At 56.7% G+C, this 16784-nt stretch overlaps 5 protein-coding genes across 5 annotated transcripts; all 5 read left to right on the forward strand.

The window, feature by feature from the left end:
• Positions 1–100: 100 nt before the first annotated feature.
• F5Z01DRAFT_680103 (uncharacterized protein) lies at positions 101–2112 on the forward strand (the record flags this gene model as incomplete). Its single annotated transcript, XM_046265573.1, has 4 exons — positions 101–1136; positions 1193–1206; positions 1312–1523; positions 1659–2112. The coding sequence occupies 4 exons, from the start codon at positions 101–103 to the stop codon at positions 2110–2112; spliced, it is 1716 nt and encodes a 571-aa protein (XP_046120689.1).
• Positions 2113–3232: 1120 nt separating this feature from the next.
• On the forward strand, positions 3233–6832 carry F5Z01DRAFT_487481 (WD40-repeat-containing domain protein). Its single transcript, XM_046260137.1, has 3 exons — positions 3233–3712; positions 3764–6352; positions 6416–6832. The coding sequence occupies exons 1-3, from the start codon at positions 3389–3391 to the stop codon at positions 6521–6523; spliced, it is 3021 nt and encodes a 1006-aa protein (XP_046120690.1). The 5' UTR covers positions 3233–3388; the 3' UTR covers positions 6524–6832.
• Positions 6833–7954: 1122 nt separating this feature from the next.
• On the forward strand, positions 7955–11311 carry F5Z01DRAFT_634336 (uncharacterized protein; the record flags this gene model as incomplete). The annotated part of the gene is made up of 1 exon (XM_046262045.1): positions 7955–11311. The coding sequence occupies one exon, from the start codon at positions 7955–7957 to the stop codon at positions 11309–11311; it is 3357 nt and encodes a 1118-aa protein (XP_046120691.1).
• A 778-nt stretch (positions 11312–12089) lies between these two features.
• F5Z01DRAFT_697579 (uncharacterized protein) lies at positions 12090–13415 on the forward strand (the record flags this gene model as incomplete). The annotated part of the gene is made up of 2 exons (XM_046266325.1): positions 12090–12526; positions 12583–13415. Exons 1-2 carry the CDS (start codon positions 12427–12429, stop codon positions 13413–13415), a joined length of 933 nt encoding a protein of 310 aa, XP_046120692.1. The 5' UTR covers positions 12090–12426.
• A 2058-nt stretch (positions 13416–15473) lies between these two features.
• On the forward strand, positions 15474–16654 carry F5Z01DRAFT_680105 (uncharacterized protein; the record flags this gene model as incomplete). Its single annotated transcript, XM_046265574.1, has 2 exons — positions 15474–15539; positions 15590–16654. The coding sequence occupies 2 exons, from the start codon at positions 15474–15476 to the stop codon at positions 16652–16654; spliced, it is 1131 nt and encodes a 376-aa protein (XP_046120693.1).
• Between the last annotated feature and the right edge of the window lie 130 nt (positions 16655–16784).

A 16784-nucleotide genomic window follows, 5' to 3' on the forward strand; every position in this document is an offset into this window, starting at 1 on the left:
AGTGATTGTGTGGGATACAATGTGACGCGGATACGTCTCCGCCACGACGGACACTCCCAGCTGAGCACAGCTACAGACGCCCACCCAACCTTGGGGTGCCATGGCCGACAGCAACGAGACGGAGATCATCGTCGCCGCCGCCGCGCTCTTCGTCTCCTTGATCGCGCTCCTGGCGACGCTTCTGCAATGCCTCCAGCAGTATTTCGCGTCCGCGCGCGGCTTCTCGCAATGCAACGAAAAGGTCATGGGAGGATGGCACAAGACGAAGACTCGCAAGTTTCGATTGGAAGATTTACGCTTTGAGACAGAGGTGGAGATTCCTGTGATCTTTGTGTGTCCGCCGACGAACGACAAGGGAGCGGTGGACGGCAAGATACAGCTGCTGGATGGCACTCCCCAGAGTCTGGCATACACCTGGACGGAAGACTACCAGAAGAAGGACCGCAAGGAGAGGATACGGACCTCGGATAACGAGCGTGCTTCGTGGACTATTCTCCTCTCGGCAATCCAGAGCATGGAGATCGAATCGCAGATGTGGCACCGGCGCCAATTCGACTACTTTTCCTCAAGCCAGCCTCCGCAAACTGCCTTTCGACAGCATGGCCTGCCAAGCGAACCACCTTCACTAGCAGAGAGCCACACCTTGGCGGTCGCTGTGCAGAAGAAGAGGATGAGCTGGGATACCATGCCCGCATCCATTACCCGACCATATGCCACCACAACCATGTGCCATCTGCTTGAGATTATAGCTGCCATGGGCATATACTGGAAGGAATTCAACAGGACCAATGATCGCTACCGGGCCGAAGGCAACGGTTTCATGGTCCTCGGTGAGCGAGTCGCTGAACTTGGACTGGCGTTCACGTTCCAAGTCAATGGACTTTCGCGATTCGAAAAAAACAGAGTTATACCAGTGGATGAGGTCAAAGAGCTCTGCTTCGGATGGGTACCCACGATTTTCCGAAGCACGCAGGACAAGAGGAGGCTGGAGGTTCCTGTAGATTTGCGGGACTTGAGCACGGTCCTGGTAGCGACCAGTTCGGAAATCGCAGAAACACTGCAACTGATTGGATGCAACCATACCTCGGTGGCTACGTTCATGGCGCCTGGTCGGAGAGTCTCGCACCTGTTTCCCAGTATGTACACCCAGGAATCATCACCCGGTCAAGCAGCTGATCACTAATGCCCTAAGTATCATTTGAGATTGTGGGGATGCTCAGCCAGACTTTCCACATTGAGAATACGTTATTCACGTATCTCCCGAACCCAACGCCAGATTGATGGGATGCGCGCTCTATCGACCTTGGGAAGGCCTTGGAGACTTTCAAGGACTTGTGTCTTCAAGAGCCCAACGACGCAGAACGAACACAGGTTGTTGTTGACCGTCTGAGCGACCATGTCAGCGAAATACTGAGGCACCAAGGCGACGACAGCATCGCGACACTACTGCGCTTCAGAGCTCTCCATGTAGCATTAGACGACGCCGACGAATTATTGACGGGGCGAAGCAAGCTGTCACGACGGTTCGAAGCACAAGATATCTCCTTACCAAGATCGAGCACACAAAGAACAGGAAGCAGCAGTCTCCTGGGCCTCCGTCGCCGCTTCAATACCTTTGTCGCCTCGCCAGGACCGTCGCCTGGCAGCACGCCACCAAGGACGCCCCAAGAGGACGAACCACCGGGGTTGAGTCTTGAAACGCCCAAGCAGCAGAGGAGGCGGAAAACTGTACAGACGGTCCTGCGTTTCCACATACAAGAGGTTATTCGCCAAATGAACCTGGGCGACGACCGTTCGCGATCCACGTCACCAGTTCCCTGCGCATCGACGACGATGGACGACGTGGACGCCGCTGGCCCCGACGAGAGGCAGGAGAAGCTGATGCAGCTGTACTACCACCACGTCCGGAGAGTCGTAGTTCGCAAGGCGGCAAAGGCCGATGCGCAAGAGGCAAGCCTGGATGCGGAACAGAACGTCACCCACGATGATATCTGGTGCACGCTCGTCTTCCGCATGATATGCTGGCTGATGCTGCATGACTTCAACAAACTCGACGTGCAGGTACCGAAGAGCGAGCTACTGGGCAGTAGGATGCCTGTCTATGTGGCTTGAAAGATCTCATGCCTTTCAGAGATTATGTGTAGACCAGACTAACGGAGAGCGCTGCTTGTCTTTGACGCGATCGGGGTAGTAGCAGAGACCCACGACAATGTCGTGACCTGGATGGCGCGATTCCTCCTGTCGGCCGATTGAACTCGACTCAGACTGACTTGGACTCAACAAGAGAAGTGGGTTGGATGGACCATGCTGATATCACGTGACGTCCACGTCTCAGACCGAGTACCTACCCTAGACCAAGGTCTTTACATGGGTGTGAAGCACGTAGGTAGTTGCGCAAGACTCATGATAAAGGACACAAGAATACGCAAGTATGCAATTTCGTTGACCTACCTGTGACATGGCTCATGGGTTGATGACAGGGCACTCAGTAAGATACGTAGTTCAAAGTACACCACTGGAGAATACAATTGCAGGTTGGTGGTAGACATGTTGTCGAAGCTCTGGAAAGGTACCCCTCCACTAATGTCAAAGTATAATTTATGTCAACAATAATGACTGAAAGTAAATAGCCTTGTTGTTTGTTCAATCAAGGAGGGTTGAGTCTAGCGTTGAAACTAATGATTGTGATCAAACCAAGAGAAAATTCCAACAACATGAAGTCATGAGCCTCACTGCCCATTCCAGCCTCCGGCCGGCAAGTCCGAAAGTGAAGCGAAACTCCAGCCACAGGGTTGGTCAGCGACGTGGAGGCCGAAACGGTCAGCCACAGCTCGACCCGCTATTGAGCGACTCCGCGCGCTGAGGCCTGCGCGGAAGTCTAACGCCGAGTCCTGATTGGTCGAGCCCGGGTCAGTCCCTTGGAGTATCACCAAGAGAGCGCCTTCTGTCGTTTCCGACTTTCCCACATTCACTTTCAGTTGCGTGCGTATTCCGACAACACGACGACACAGCGACCCCCGGTGCTTGCACACTGCTCAAGACACTGACTGGGTCTTCCCTTCTCGATCCACGTGAGGGACGCATCGTGGCTGGCGTCCCCTCCCTTTCCAAGTTTCCTTGGGTTATTACCACCCAAGTTGGCCAGCTCTCCCGCTCACATCCCCTCCTACCGAGCACCAACGTCCTACGACAGTGGTGTTTGTCGATTTGAGACATCTCAAACGGGTGTCACTGTCACTGACTGCACTGCTTGTCCCAATTTGATCACTGCGGCCGGCTGCCGCCAGCGTGATTCACCCAGAATCACCTTCAGCCGACCTCGCTGGTCCCAGCCTCGCCCCGTGGCACAGCACCACCCCAGCCTCTGCTTGCCCACAACCTCGCCAGCATGTCGCCCAGCGATTCCAAGCATACGATGGACACGCGGCGAACAAGCCAACCGTCGACGGTCATGGTCAACATTGCCGAGTCTGAGGAGGATCCGCGCCGTTTCCACATGGAAGTCAGCGAGCGTGTCGAGACAAAGACCATCACGACGACGACACGATTAACTCGAAAGTTTCCGCATACTGCCGACCATGCCCAGACGCAATCGAGGCACCTAAACCCGAAAGACTACCCCCTTTACCATAAGCCTACGCCGCCGGAGCTGCTCGCCTTCACCTACAACGTGCCTAGCAGTGAGGCCCAGGATGACAACGAGCCTGGACATGTGGTAGGACCCCTTGCTTCTATCAAAGACACCTTAGCTAACCGCACGAAGCGTCCTGATAAACCCAGACCATCCATCGAGCGAACGACGCCAGGCTCTCCCAAGATCTTGCCTACACGCGATGGAACGCTTGCACGTGCCTCACACGCCGCCTCCCGATCGCCTTCAGAAGCATACCCCCGCCGTCCACGATCGAGTCGACAAGCACCTGGGCCAACGGACGGATACTCCAAACAGCAGGATCTTGGCAGCCAGCTTCAGTCCGCTGCGCAAAAGCTACGCGGAGCATCTGGGGAGGCGAGCACGACACGCCGATCGTCTCGTCAGCCCCGGTCGACATCTAGCTTCTTGGCTACGCCTGATGCCACGAGCGAACAGAATTCATCGTCTGCCATCGAGCAAGCCCTTACATCCCGCCCCCGACTTGGCCTGGGTGCTGAGCGGTTTGGCAGCCCTAGAGCAAGCAACACGGCTGCGAACTTTGGTAGCAACGTTGCCACCCCACCTATTACGGACGCAGACGCCGAGCCTTTTGAAGATGGCGAGGATCACCATTCTACCCGGAGTCTGCTCCATCATCCTCGGCCCAGCATTGATGTCGTCGCGGCTCAAGACGCTAGTCTTCCTAGTCCAAGGCTATCTCCGACGCTTGCAACTTCCCAATTGAACACCTCGAGCCAGGAGCAAGGGGGCGATAGCGGCGACACCAGCTTCGCGACGAGCTCTTTCGCACTTAGCAAATGGGACAGCGGCTCCATCAAGTCCGAGGACGAAGACGCCATGGCGCTCAGCATGATTGGCAGCCAGTCGAGAACAAGAGACGGGGGTTCCGTCATGATGGATCCATTTGGATTCCTGGATACTTTCGACATGATGAACCCCGACATGCAGTCCTACATGATGTACCAGTTGTTACGCCGCTGTGCTAGGCCCACACTGCGTGTCGTTGCCAATGCTGTCAACCCGGCTCTGAAATGCGACTTTTTCTCGCAGCTACCCCTCGAGCTTAGCTACCACGTTATGTCCTACCTCGACTTTCGCGATCTGTGCCGGGCCGCCCAGGTATCGAAACATTGGCGCAATATTGTGGATCGCAATGAGACTGGGTGGAAGGAACTTTTCGACAGAGATGGCTTCGAGCTTCCCGCGGGAGAGCTCAGCAAGGCCATTGCTCAAGGCTGGGGCTGGCAGGACCCAGTTGGGCACATGGGCGTTGAGAAAGATTTGAGCATGCATAGGCGTCTAACCACCTCAGAGCAAGAGCTCACAAAGGACTTGCAGCCGCCCGCGCCCAAAACCCGACTTTCGAAGCGCAAGCGGGCTCTTAATGCTCACCCCTCGAGCGAACGGTCGAAGCGTAGGGCCAGCGCACAGGAAGCGCTGTCTAGAGAGGAGAAGGCCCAGGTCGAGGTCAAGCAGCACCGGAGCGCAGGCCCGCTGTCGGCTGCTAATGCTGCCGCTTCGGCCGTGCCCGACCCTCACCTTGGCCTGCCCAGCCTCCGTGAGCTGCACTTGTTCAAGTCGCTGTACCGTCGTCACCACATGATCCGCCAGAGCTGGATGAGTGGCAAGGTGAAGCCTTCGCACGTGGCGTTCGCTGCGCACCCGCGCCATGTGATCACTTGTCTCCAATTCGACGACGACAAGATCATCACCGGCAGTGATGATACTTACATTCACGTCTACGACACAAAGACGGGCAAGCTGCGCAACAAGCTGGTCGGGCACGAGGGTGGCGTGTGGGCTCTGCAATACGAAGGGAACATCCTCGTGTCCGGTTCTACGGACAGGTCCGTCCGCGTCTGGGACATTGAGCGCGGCATTTGCCAACAGGTGTTCTACGGCCACACTAGCACTGTGCGCTGCCTGCAGATCCTCATGCCCGCCAAGACTGGTACAGGCCACGATGGCAAGGCCATTATGCAACCAGAAAAGCCCTTGATCATCACGGGCTCGCGAGATAGTCAGTTGCGAATCTGGCGTCTGCCCGAGGTTGGCTCGAAGCGCTACATCCAGAGCGGCGCGCCTGCGTCGGACTCGGAGTGCCCCTACTTCATCAGGGCACTGCACGGGCACACGCATTCCGTCCGCGCCATCTCCGCGCACGGCGACACGTTGGTTAGCGGATCATACGACAGCGTGGTCCGTGTCTGGCGCATCAGCACAGGCGAATGCCTCCACTCATTACACGGGCACTCTCAGAAGGTGTACTCGGTCGTACTGGATCACGAGCGCAATCGGTGCATCTCTGGCTCTATGGACTCGCTGGTCAAGATATGGGACCTGAGGACTGGAGCCTGTCTCTACACCCTGGAGGGCCACAGCCTGCTGGTTGGGCTTCTTGATCTCCGGGACGAGCGCCTAGTGTCCGCAGCTGCCGACTCAACACTGCGTATCTGGGACCCCGAGTCAGGACGTTGTAAGAGTACGCTCATGGCGCACACGGGCGCCATCACCTGTTTCCAGCACGATGCTAGCAAGGTCATTAGTGGCAGCGAGAAGACGGTCAAGATGTGGGACATTCAGACAGGTGAATGCGTCCAGGACCTCCTCACGGACCTGGGCGGCGTTTGGCAGGTCAAGTTCAACGGACGGCGCTGCGTCGCGGCCGTGCAGCGAGACCAGTTCACCTATGTCGAGGTAAGCACGCTTTTGTCCCAGCCCCTGACGACATTGTAAGCTGACAAGTTTTTCTCTTTCTAGATTCTTGATTTCGGTGCTGTCCGCGATGGGCAAGCTCCTGAAGATCTCGGCCGTCGGATTCTGCTTAACGAAGACGAGGTCCCCGCTATGATTGAAGAGGAGCCATGATGATTGACGGATCCGACCACACCAACTATGAAGCATGCGCATTCCTTCTGCATTTGTATACCATTTTCCCAGCATCGGATACCCCTGTCGGTACCAACATTTGGCGTTTAGAAACATTTCTCGGTTCGCTAGGAGGCACATGACGAACCAGGTAGTATGGCGTTTTTGGAACGGCTTGTTCATCTGTCAGTTGTTGCAATATGGTTACTTGTCTGCTAGGCTCAGTTAGACGCTGCGGCGTTTCTTCTGCAGGCTGTCTGTCCACGGATGGATGTACACATCAGTATTGCCCATCCGTCCATGGCTACACATTATTTATCAAGACGTTTTCTCATTAACCCCCCTGGGTTTCCTTGTTCGACCTCGTGTTCTTGTGATGCGCCTTGTCAGCCTTGACATCGATTCTTCACCGGTATCATCAGTTCACGCGCCTGCTCAGGGGCACGCACAGGATGCGTCCTCAGAAATGGAATTTCCAGCCTTCACTTCCGTTCCTGCATGCTTAGTGCTGCGCTAACTCATTAGCAGACGGCATCTTCAAGTTCCCCTTATCGTGGGTGTGGAGACGGACACTATTGGCTCCGGCGTCCAAATGCCGCGCTCCCCCGCCAGTTCGACATGGCTACGACAGTTTGGTCCCCGAATCCCCCTCGAATTGTTGGAGTCGATGTGCTGCGCGTGTTGGGGGTCCGTGAGATGTGAGCTGCTCCCGATGTATTGGAGTCTAGACGGAGCAGACAGAAAAGACTGACATGAAGGCAACGATCCATGGCAGGCTCGTCAGCTGGGTGGGAGCTAGCAAAGCCGGAGCCAGGGTAGGGACTTATGCAGGCCAACCAGCTGGAGGGAAGCAATGCCGATCCCTCGAGGAAACAGCAAACCCCTGCATCTCGGTGATCACCTCCACGCCTGGGCCTGGCTTGAGGACTGGAGTTCTTCACAAGTGACCGATTTTCCCCCCGGCAAGCCGCACGTCACAAGTAGACTAGGTGAGATTTGCTCTTGGTCTCAGGAAAATGAAAGCTGGAGAGGACGCTCGCCCACCGTCGTCGGCGACCTCACCTCTTCATTGAACTTGCTTGGTCTCCCGAACGGATAGAAGGCGGAGTGTCTTCTGCACCACGAGCTGCTTATCCTTTCGCTTTTGGGCCTTGGTTCTTTGTCTCTAGCGGGATCGCTGTTTCGCAGCGCGCAGCCGTTGAAGAAGATTGCAATCCGGAGATCGGTCACATTGCCTTTTCTTTTTTCTCTTCTTTCTTTCCCTGGCCTGCCGTCGCAGGAACAAGGCCATAATAATTATTGATCGGCGCACCCTTGATTCAACGTGGACCGATTCCTAACCCCAGGAAATATCGCGCGCCATAATTCAACGTCCTGAACGAAATACTACACCATCACAAACAAGCTCTCGACCATGGCTCCCCGATCATCATGACCACCACCTCGCCGGTCCAACCCCATCTCCGGGCGCGGTCGCTGTCTGACAGCACCGCACCTGCGAGACAGATTGACGATGTGCCACGCCTCGATGAGACACGACGAGCGGGTATGCCACGCGCCGCATCGACGCTGGGCATGTACGGTGCAGCGCGCGCCAACGTGCACGATGACGACCACTACGATCTGGCGCGGGAGCAGGTCGACAGAGAGACACTCCGTGATCTGGCGCACTTCTTCCGACACACAAGACCACCGGGCTTCAGGCGGGACAGTGGTGCGGCGCCTGATGGTTGCTTTGGGATGTCGACACCGTTTGGTGGAGATCACAACAACAAGAGGTGGTCGATACGTTCCTTGCGAAAGGGCCATCGCGACAAAATCAAAGAAGGACCACGCCCCTTCAACCCGAGAGATAGCACGACGCTCAGGACGACGGCGGCTGGGCACACATATGTGGCCATTGCCGTGCCACCAAACCAGACAGTCGGCGAGGCGAGGGCGTCCCTCCAGTCGAGGCTTTCGGCTTGGCATCAGCAGAACGCTCCCGGGCGCAACTCTATAGGTGACATTGCGAGCCTCACCTCAGGCGAGGTCGACGCCGTGGTACACCGGTCGTCATCGCGGGCGGACAAGAATCCCTATCGACTCTCGATTCGCGTGTCCGCAGCTGAGCCTGGGATTCGCTCGCTACTGAAGCTGGTGGATAATTGGCTTGAGGAGCATAACGAGGTTGACCAGGGTCAACAAGCCCTTGAATTCGACAAGACCAAGAAGAGGAGTTCGGTCGCGACGCTGCCCATGTCTGCCGTCTCCAGCATTGCGGAGGAGCAGGGAGACGACGATGAGAATGACGGCACTGGGGAGAGATCCCCTCCTGACACGACACCAGTGATCATGGTGAACCCAGCAGCAGCAACCGGCGCACCGCCAACATCCGTCCCAAGCCCCGAGTCGTCCAACTACGTACCGCGGACACCACCGCTTCCCGCGCCTGAGCGTCTCGAGACAGCAGGGCCTATGACAACAGGTGCTGAGCCCTCGAAACGTGCAATGCGGTCTGCCGATAGTATCTCGCGGTTGCAGGTCTCTGCCTTCCCTCGTTCCAGCAGTCCAGCCACGCGCAACAACCAGGCCAAACCCGTGAAATCGCCCAAGGGCCCGGCAGACATTACCGTCAAGCACACGCTCGAGGTCCCGCCCAACGATATGCCCATCGAGTCGCCTGGCTTTCCCAACATGTTGGCGGCCATGACGTTCCCGTCGCCACCAGAGAGCGCTCATTCTAGGAACTACAGCATGTCTGCAGCATTTCCGCTCAGGGCGTCCCACAGCCCACCACCAGCTCCGGGTCGCACTTCGACATCATCAGCAGATCCACGACTCTGGCGCTTAGAGCGGCCGCCCCTGAAGCAAAGCAGGTCGGACGGGGCTTTCCAATCCCACAGGCCGAGATCATCCCGCACATATGATGACGATACGGGCGAGATGGTGATCACGACGGCGCCCAGAGCAAGGCCGGGCCAACAGGTCAGACCCAGGCCCTCGCGACTTGTCCAGGTATCGGGTGCACACGAGGATCGAGACGGCACAGACTATACAGATCCATCGAAGAGGGAGTCTACCAACAGCACGGTCGAATCGTCGAGGCACTCCGTGGCCACCACTGACCCCTATCGCCATTCCATCACGAGCGACACTTCAGCGCACAGTGCAGCCACGGCAACGGCGGACGAGACCGTGAGACGACCGAGCGACAGCAAACGGGCATCCATCGCTTCGTTCACGACCGAAGGCGGGCTGAAGCGCTCCAACACCACTTGCTCTGAGCGGTCGGGCTCCTCGGCCACCACGGATAGCACCACGACGACTGCGACCCTGGCGGAGCGAAGGTTGGCACGCCGCGCACGTGTTCGTGAGAAGGTGCAACGCGATCTCGATGCTACTAAGCTGAACAGCATCAACGCCCAGAAGCCCAGCTTTTCCGTGGAAGATTCGGTCGACTCACCTGTGCTGGGGTGGTTTACGCAGTCCGAGGTGACGAGGCCACCCCGACAGCAGTCCAAGGAGACGATGCCCAACAAAGGGCCATCTCGCCTCGTCCTTCAGCTGTCGGCGCCTACAACCCCAGCGGAGAATACACCCACCGACAGTGACACCAAGGCTAGCCGTGTGTTCCGACGCTCGTCGTTAGGCGACATTTCCAAGATGATCCCCGAGACTGTGGGGGAGGAAACGGACAGCCCGCTCACGACGCCAAAGCCAACCCCTGCACTAACCTTTACTGCTATCAAGAGCGAGGAGATCAAGCCCGAGGAAGATGAAGAGGGCGGCACATACGTCGCGCCGACCCTGTCTCTGTCCCCTATCTTCGCCGTTGCTAGCATCGAGCCAAAGTCACCCTCAGGGACACAACTTCGACCTCTGTCTCTACTGGCGGCCGGCGTGTCACCTCCCATCGTGCCACCACGTTCTACTCTGCGCCCGGACGCCAAGGTCAATGTTCGTCATCGGCCTCTTCCCATCAAGGTCGCGCAGGCACCGGGTGAACTGACCATCAGCACCGCCAAACCCAAGCGCAACAGCTCCCTGCACATCCCCACGCCTCCCACCTCCCCCAGCCCTGGCTCGCCCCGGACGACCATCATCTCGGCGCCCCCCTGTATGAGCCATGCGCAGTCCTTCAGCCGTCCGCCCCCCCGCGTGCGGCAGGCGCAGAGCCTCCAAAACAAAGAACGCGAGTGGCTCAGCAAGCACCAGAGCCAGACGGTGGAGGAGTGGCGGCTGGCGGCGCTGGAGCGACGCGAGCAACTCGAGAGGGAACTGCAGGGCGATGGCGGGCACAACGTTGCAGCCGCCGTCGAGGAGGAAGGCGGCGAGATCGGGATCGCCTTTGCGCAGGACCAGCGTCAGCTGCCAAGAGAGCGGCACCGACGCAGCACACTACGGATCCTGAACGGGGTGGACGCTGCCTCAAGTCCGTCGTCGCAGCAGACCACCAGCAGCGGCAGTCATGACGATGTGCTCACGGCGGACGAGGAGGACAATAAGAAGACCACAGCCGCCAAGATGCCGGAGCCGACCCTTCTTCCCATGGGAGCGACGACGACGGCGAGTGCCGGCACACCCACCCTGTCGGAGCAGGCGGTAGAGCAGCGGTTGTTGCAGACGCTCATGCCGCTGCTGCAGAGCATGGAGAGCACACTGCGGGACATGCAGGAGAGCAAGAATGCGAATGCGAATTGTGGTGCTCCGGGGCTGACCCGGCAGTTTATGGACTCTATGCGCGCCATCGCGCCGGCTGGCGTCGATCCTCCTCGGGAGCCTCATGACGCGACGTCGTCGTCTTGACTGGACCGGACTTGATGACGAGCCGGCTGGTCGGCGCCCAGGATTATTGTATTTACTCTACCGACTTGTTAGACGAGCTTTCGAAGCGCGAATGCAAATTATTCTACAGTGAAGCCTCATGCGATCGGCAGTTCCCAAACCGTCCGTGATCCATACACGGTGGTTCCCATGACGTGGCCCTTGGGGGTTTCCTGAGAGCCTAGTCGCTTGGCTTTGTTGTATACCTGCCAAAAGTGGACAGACGGGGCTCTTATTGAGGATGGATTGACGATGGTATCCGGCAGATCAGTGTGGTCGCCGATCACACACGTAAAATGTGACCCTGTAATGTGCATGTAAGAGCTAGTGAATTCTTCACTGGAGAAAGATACATGAAATGAATAAGCATACTCGATACGGTTATGGGTAGACCCTTACATATTATAGGCCTTGTTTCGATGTACTGTTTACATAATAGTAGTCCAATGTAACTGATGGCCTCGTTTAGGCGGCTCGCATATTCGTCCACAAGCTGTTGAACCCGACCTTGTCGATCGATGGTGGGTTTGTGTGAGAATCACCCACCAGAAACGAGAGCCAAGCACCGTATCATATCACTGAGCCGTCCAACATCTCCATAGTGTCAACTGCATAGTTTCAAAAGGGGTCTGAAGGATCGAGCTATGGCAGGTCTTGGCCCTTGGCGTGAAGCTGATGTATGCATGCTAGCTCTTGACCGGCCGAGTCTCCAGACCGATCTCGCATTCTGGCTAATCAAATCCCGAACAAGCTGTTGCCGAGCCTCACGTGTATGCAGAAGAACGTCAGATGAGTGAGCAGAGAGTGTTCTATGTTCATGTTGCCTGGCGAGAGGTCATTGCTCGCCAGCATCAGAGTAGTGGTCAACGTCGCGACCATCCGATGCTCCAGGTAGACGGATAGATAGACAGAGACGCTGAACGTCTATAAAGATGACCATGATCTGCCGCTGATCGTCTTCTTTGTTCTCTTATATCAACAGCCTTCATAGAGACAACCACAGCTTGGGTTGTCCTTGATCTACAGACTCGCCGCACTCAGTCTTCTTTTCTCGCCCGAGCACATATCCCCCCTATCTTGCAAATCGTCTACCCAAGATGAAGGCCTTTACAGCCATTTCCATTGCCCTGGGCGCTAGCCTGGCTTCTGCCCAGGTCTACGAGTGCGATGGCTACCGTCGCCCAGACTGGGAGGACTGTGAGTTCACGCAAACTTTGCGAGGTGACGCAGGCCACTGACCAGCAACCCAACAGGCGAGTCCCTCGTGGTCGACTTCAACATGGAGGGCAACCCAGACACCTTCCACGAGAATGGCGCCGACGATCCCGCGCCCTCATGCAAGTGGTGGTACTGGATAGACGGCAACTGCCGCATCACCCACTGCTATGAGGACAAGAACGAAGGCACCATCTCCGGCGGCCAGATCCACCAGCTGTACGACCGCATCCGTTCGCGCTGCGTCCCCTTCCGCGCCGGCGGCGTCTTCACCGGCGCCCTGCAGTTCCTGACCGTCTACAACGACGAGGACCAGGCCCGCAGCCTGCCCGCCTCGGCCCGCGTGGTCGAGCACGCCAACGGCGCCGTCGAGGCCACCGTCTCCCTCGACGAGTACCTCGAGTGGAAGAACGAGACGGACGCCCAACGCATGGCACAGGTCGAGGAAACCATCCTCTCCACCCGCCAGAACGAGGACGACGTCGTGCGCATCGACTTTGTCGCCTACGGCGTCCGCAACCCCAACGCCTACGAGCGCGGCCCGCGTCTCGGCAAGGGCGTCGGCTACACCTACGAGGTCACCGAGAGCACCACCTTTGGCGTCACCACCTCGCTGAACCTCGGCACCGCGTGGAACATCTTCACTGCCAGTGCCGGCATTGAAATGTCCCAGTCGGACACGTACAGCGTCACCGAGGGCCTGCAGTTTGACGTCCAGTGCGACAACCAGGGCCAAATCACCTTCTGGCCCTTTTATGACTACTACGAGACCACCTGGTCGCCGTCTGAGACCAAGGGCGCGATCTGGGTGCCTGTCGAGTACGGTGACCACAAAATCACCGGTGAGATTGCCGTCGCATGCGTTGGTTAAGGAGGTTGTGCTGTCTTTGCTGGATCCGGCTCGATTCTACCAGCAAGCATATCGTTAAATAGTAGTTCCAGGCTCTAGTACATGTGCTCACGATAAATATACAAATCGTACCGCATCTGCCTATCATGCGGAGACGTCTGCATCGTCGTCTCTGTTGACATTGTTGTACCAGTCGGGTGCCTTTTCGGGGTTCAGGCGCCAACAGACCTGGAGCGAGTGAGATCTGCCCCCAGGCTTGACGTAGCAGCCGCAAGATAATTTGACCGCGCGTCCCGTACTGTTAACCGTGTCCGAGGCGCGTGGAACAGGAGATCTGGTCTTGGCATCATGCGCCTTGCTTGTTTTGGGTGCCTTGTTGTAGGCTTTTTTGGGTGGCGGGTGGCTGATGACCTCGTCGTCGGCAACCTTGTCATAGTCATCTTGCGCGTCCGATTCTCTGGTCTTGGTTAGTTTGGCGGCCCTATCCGAAACCGAATTGCTGGGTGGCGGGGAAATGCCTGCCTCGGCGTCGAACATCCTCTCAAAGTACACTTGTACCTCCAGCTTGTCAATGGTCTCGTCGGCGTTGACTTGTTGTTGCCAGTAGAGGTAAGCATCAGGGTGGGTAGATTTGATAGCGGCGAGGAATTGGTAAACCCACGCCTGGTCTGGCATCACGGTGCCGGAATCAGACATGACCTTATCAAGCTGTTGGAAGCGGTCCATAAAGTCTCTTATGGTGGTGAACGAGCTACTGTCCAAGTGCAACCACTCTGCAAGGGCCAGGTGGGATCTCAGCGTCTGGGGTTATGCTCTTGAGCAGATCTTCAACCTTGGTCCATGATGAATCCTCCGCCATAATGGACTTGCTTGATTCGTAAGCCAGTGACCAGGTCGATTCAACTGGGAGTCGGCGAGGGGCTGGCTGATTGAGGTGGAAGACGCGCTCTACGGTTTATGGAGTGATTGTTTTTCAACTTGAAGTTGAAACGTGAATGCCGAGTGATAGGTGGCTGCTGGCAATTTGCGAAAAGGAGGCTGATGCATACCCTGCAGACAAACACAGGAGGTGGATCAGGCTGCAGCCACAGATCAGTCACGTGACTCTTTCCCTTTCCTCGAAACGCATCATCTGGTCGTCTTTCAATCTGCACAATTGGTCTCGCCACAAAGGTTTTTCTCCCCATAACCGTCTGGCTTACGTTGGAGTGGTCGATGGCCCACCAGCAAGTCACGCCGCATAGAGCACATGCCGGGATCGAGACCTCACAACGTGCAGGGCCAGTGTGCGCTTCGCGGGCGAGCAAAGGCCAACAGAACTTCAGCGATATATCAACCGAAGGCTATCGTGTATGAGATCACATTGGTTGTCTCTATGCTGTGATCTTGGGTACGTCAGTAATCCATTCCAACGCAGCTGCCGAGACATGCGCGGCATTGGGAGGGCAACTATCCGGGCACCTGGGCCCTGACGCCCAATGTCTCACACGCTGAGGATCAGTAGGCCAAGGTTAGTCGTCACCTTGTCTTTCAATCCTTCATAACGTTCAAGACGGTGACGGGGATCAATGCCGTGACCAGCTCCGAATGCTCTCAAGTTGCCAGCATTTCCCAGTGTCTGCTGTCTCCCGATGCATCAGACTACATCACCCGCTTTCCTGGCCGATAAACTCTATTGCCACTGGAATCCCATTCGAACATATGGCATTCCACTCCAAGGCCCGCCACTGAAGCCGTGATTGATAGGCTGTCAAAGGCTCGTTGGATCGGAGCGGCCCGCTATCGTTGTAGATCGTGGGCGTCCTTGATGCATGTTGATTCAGAGGCCAGATTCGACTATGACGAGGACCGTCGTGGAAATGGCTGATGGCATGAGATCATCTGCAAAACTTACCTCCAGTCAGTAGGTGCTTGAATCTATTGATTCTTGATCTGCAGCCATCAAATATCAACAGTCCGTACCCAGTCCACCAACAACCAAACAATCACCTGAGTATGCGATTGACCACCATTTCGGCTTTGGCAGCCACTCTGCCACGTCTCGTGGAATGCCGTCCGCAGGTAGGTTCGGAGTTTGCCATGCAGGACATCTTCTCCTCTAAGTGGGATAAGAAGATCGGCGAGGATGATTCCAAGAAAGTAAAAGTGAGTGTCCTCTACTTCACATAAAGACCTGGCTGACCGCAAGTACCTAGACCTACGAACCCATCAAGACACCCAAGGGTTCTGACCTCGTGTCAGTAGACGTCAATGCGGACGGACCAGAAGAGATGGCGTGTTTCGTCAGCGAGGACGTTGACAAGGACAAGCTCGAGCATCTCTGGATCGTGATGCACGGAAAGCGGCGCGACGGCAACGAGTACTGGAGAACATTCGACAGGGTCCTTACGCAAGCGTGTCAGGATAAGGTGACGCACTCGGACAGAGAAATTGCTGTGCTGGCGCCGCAGTTCTTCTCGGCGAGGTTCAACCAGGGGCAATACACCACGGACCAGCTAGCATGGGATGACCTCAACGCTTGGCAGTCCGGCAGCGTCGCGGTCCATCCGCAAGGCACAAACGTCACCTCCTTTGACGTCCTCGACGGCTTCATTGACGAGTTTGCGGACAACAAGACGTATCCCAGCCTGACCAACATCACCTTTATCGGGCACGGAGGTGGCGGCCAATTGCTGCAGCGATACGCTGTTTTCGGAGTCGAAGCCCCTTCGCACCTCCATGTCCGCTACGTGCACGGCGACCCATCCTCCAGCGTCTACTTTACCGACGACAGGTCCGTCTCCAAGATCAACAGGAAAGACGCCAACAAGGATGCCTGTCCCTGGTACAACACATGGCGCTACGGGTTTGAGGGGTTCCCCGGCCGGAAAGACGGCGACAAGAACATGAAACCAAAGGCCTACTTCCAGCAGTACCTCTCGCGCGATGTCATCTCTATCGTCGGCTACGACGACAAGGCGGCTGCTGGGGACCGCAGCTGCATGGCGTACATGCAGGGCGGCGGCAAGCGACGCGACAGAAACCTGGTCTGGTACCGATATATCAATGAGCTCGCCCGCACGGGGGAGGACCTCGACGGGTTTCCGGGCGAGTTTGAGAATCTGCCTGATTGGAGTCATCTCGTGAACGGCACGAGTGGTCTGCGACTAGTCGTTGTGGAAAATGCCTCGCATAATGTGAAGCAGCTGTTTAAGGCCAAGGCAGGACAGAATGTCCTTTTCAACGACTTTGACATCTTTTCGGATAAGGAGTTAAATTAGAAGGCACAGGTCTGGGGTTCCTTTCAAATGCGTCTACAGAGGATGATCTGCATCCCTGATGAAACGGTCCTTCTCGTGGTATAGAAAGCAACCCCAGCATCATGAGCGGAAGTGATATTAGACATACACG

This window comes from Emericellopsis atlantica, assembly GCF_019669845.1.
Source record: "Emericellopsis atlantica unplaced genomic scaffold F5Z01scaffold_6, whole genome shotgun sequence".
In the NCBI taxonomy this organism is placed as follows: domain Eukaryota; kingdom Fungi; phylum Ascomycota; class Sordariomycetes; order Hypocreales; family Bionectriaceae; genus Emericellopsis; species Emericellopsis atlantica.

Bases quoted from the DNA above. Each gene is read 5' to 3' on its own strand.
- F5Z01DRAFT_487481 (XM_046260137.1), top strand. From the start codon at position 3,389: ATGTCGCCCAGCGATTCCAAGCATACGATGGACACGCGGCGAACAAGC. The intron at 3,713-3,763 runs GTGGTAGGACCC...AACCGCACGAAG, and splicing joins ATGACAACGAGCCTGGACAT to CGTCCTGATAAACCCAGACC. The intron at 6,353-6,415 runs GTAAGCACGCTT...TTCTCTTTCTAG, and splicing joins ACCAGTTCACCTATGTCGAG to ATTCTTGATTTCGGTGCTGT.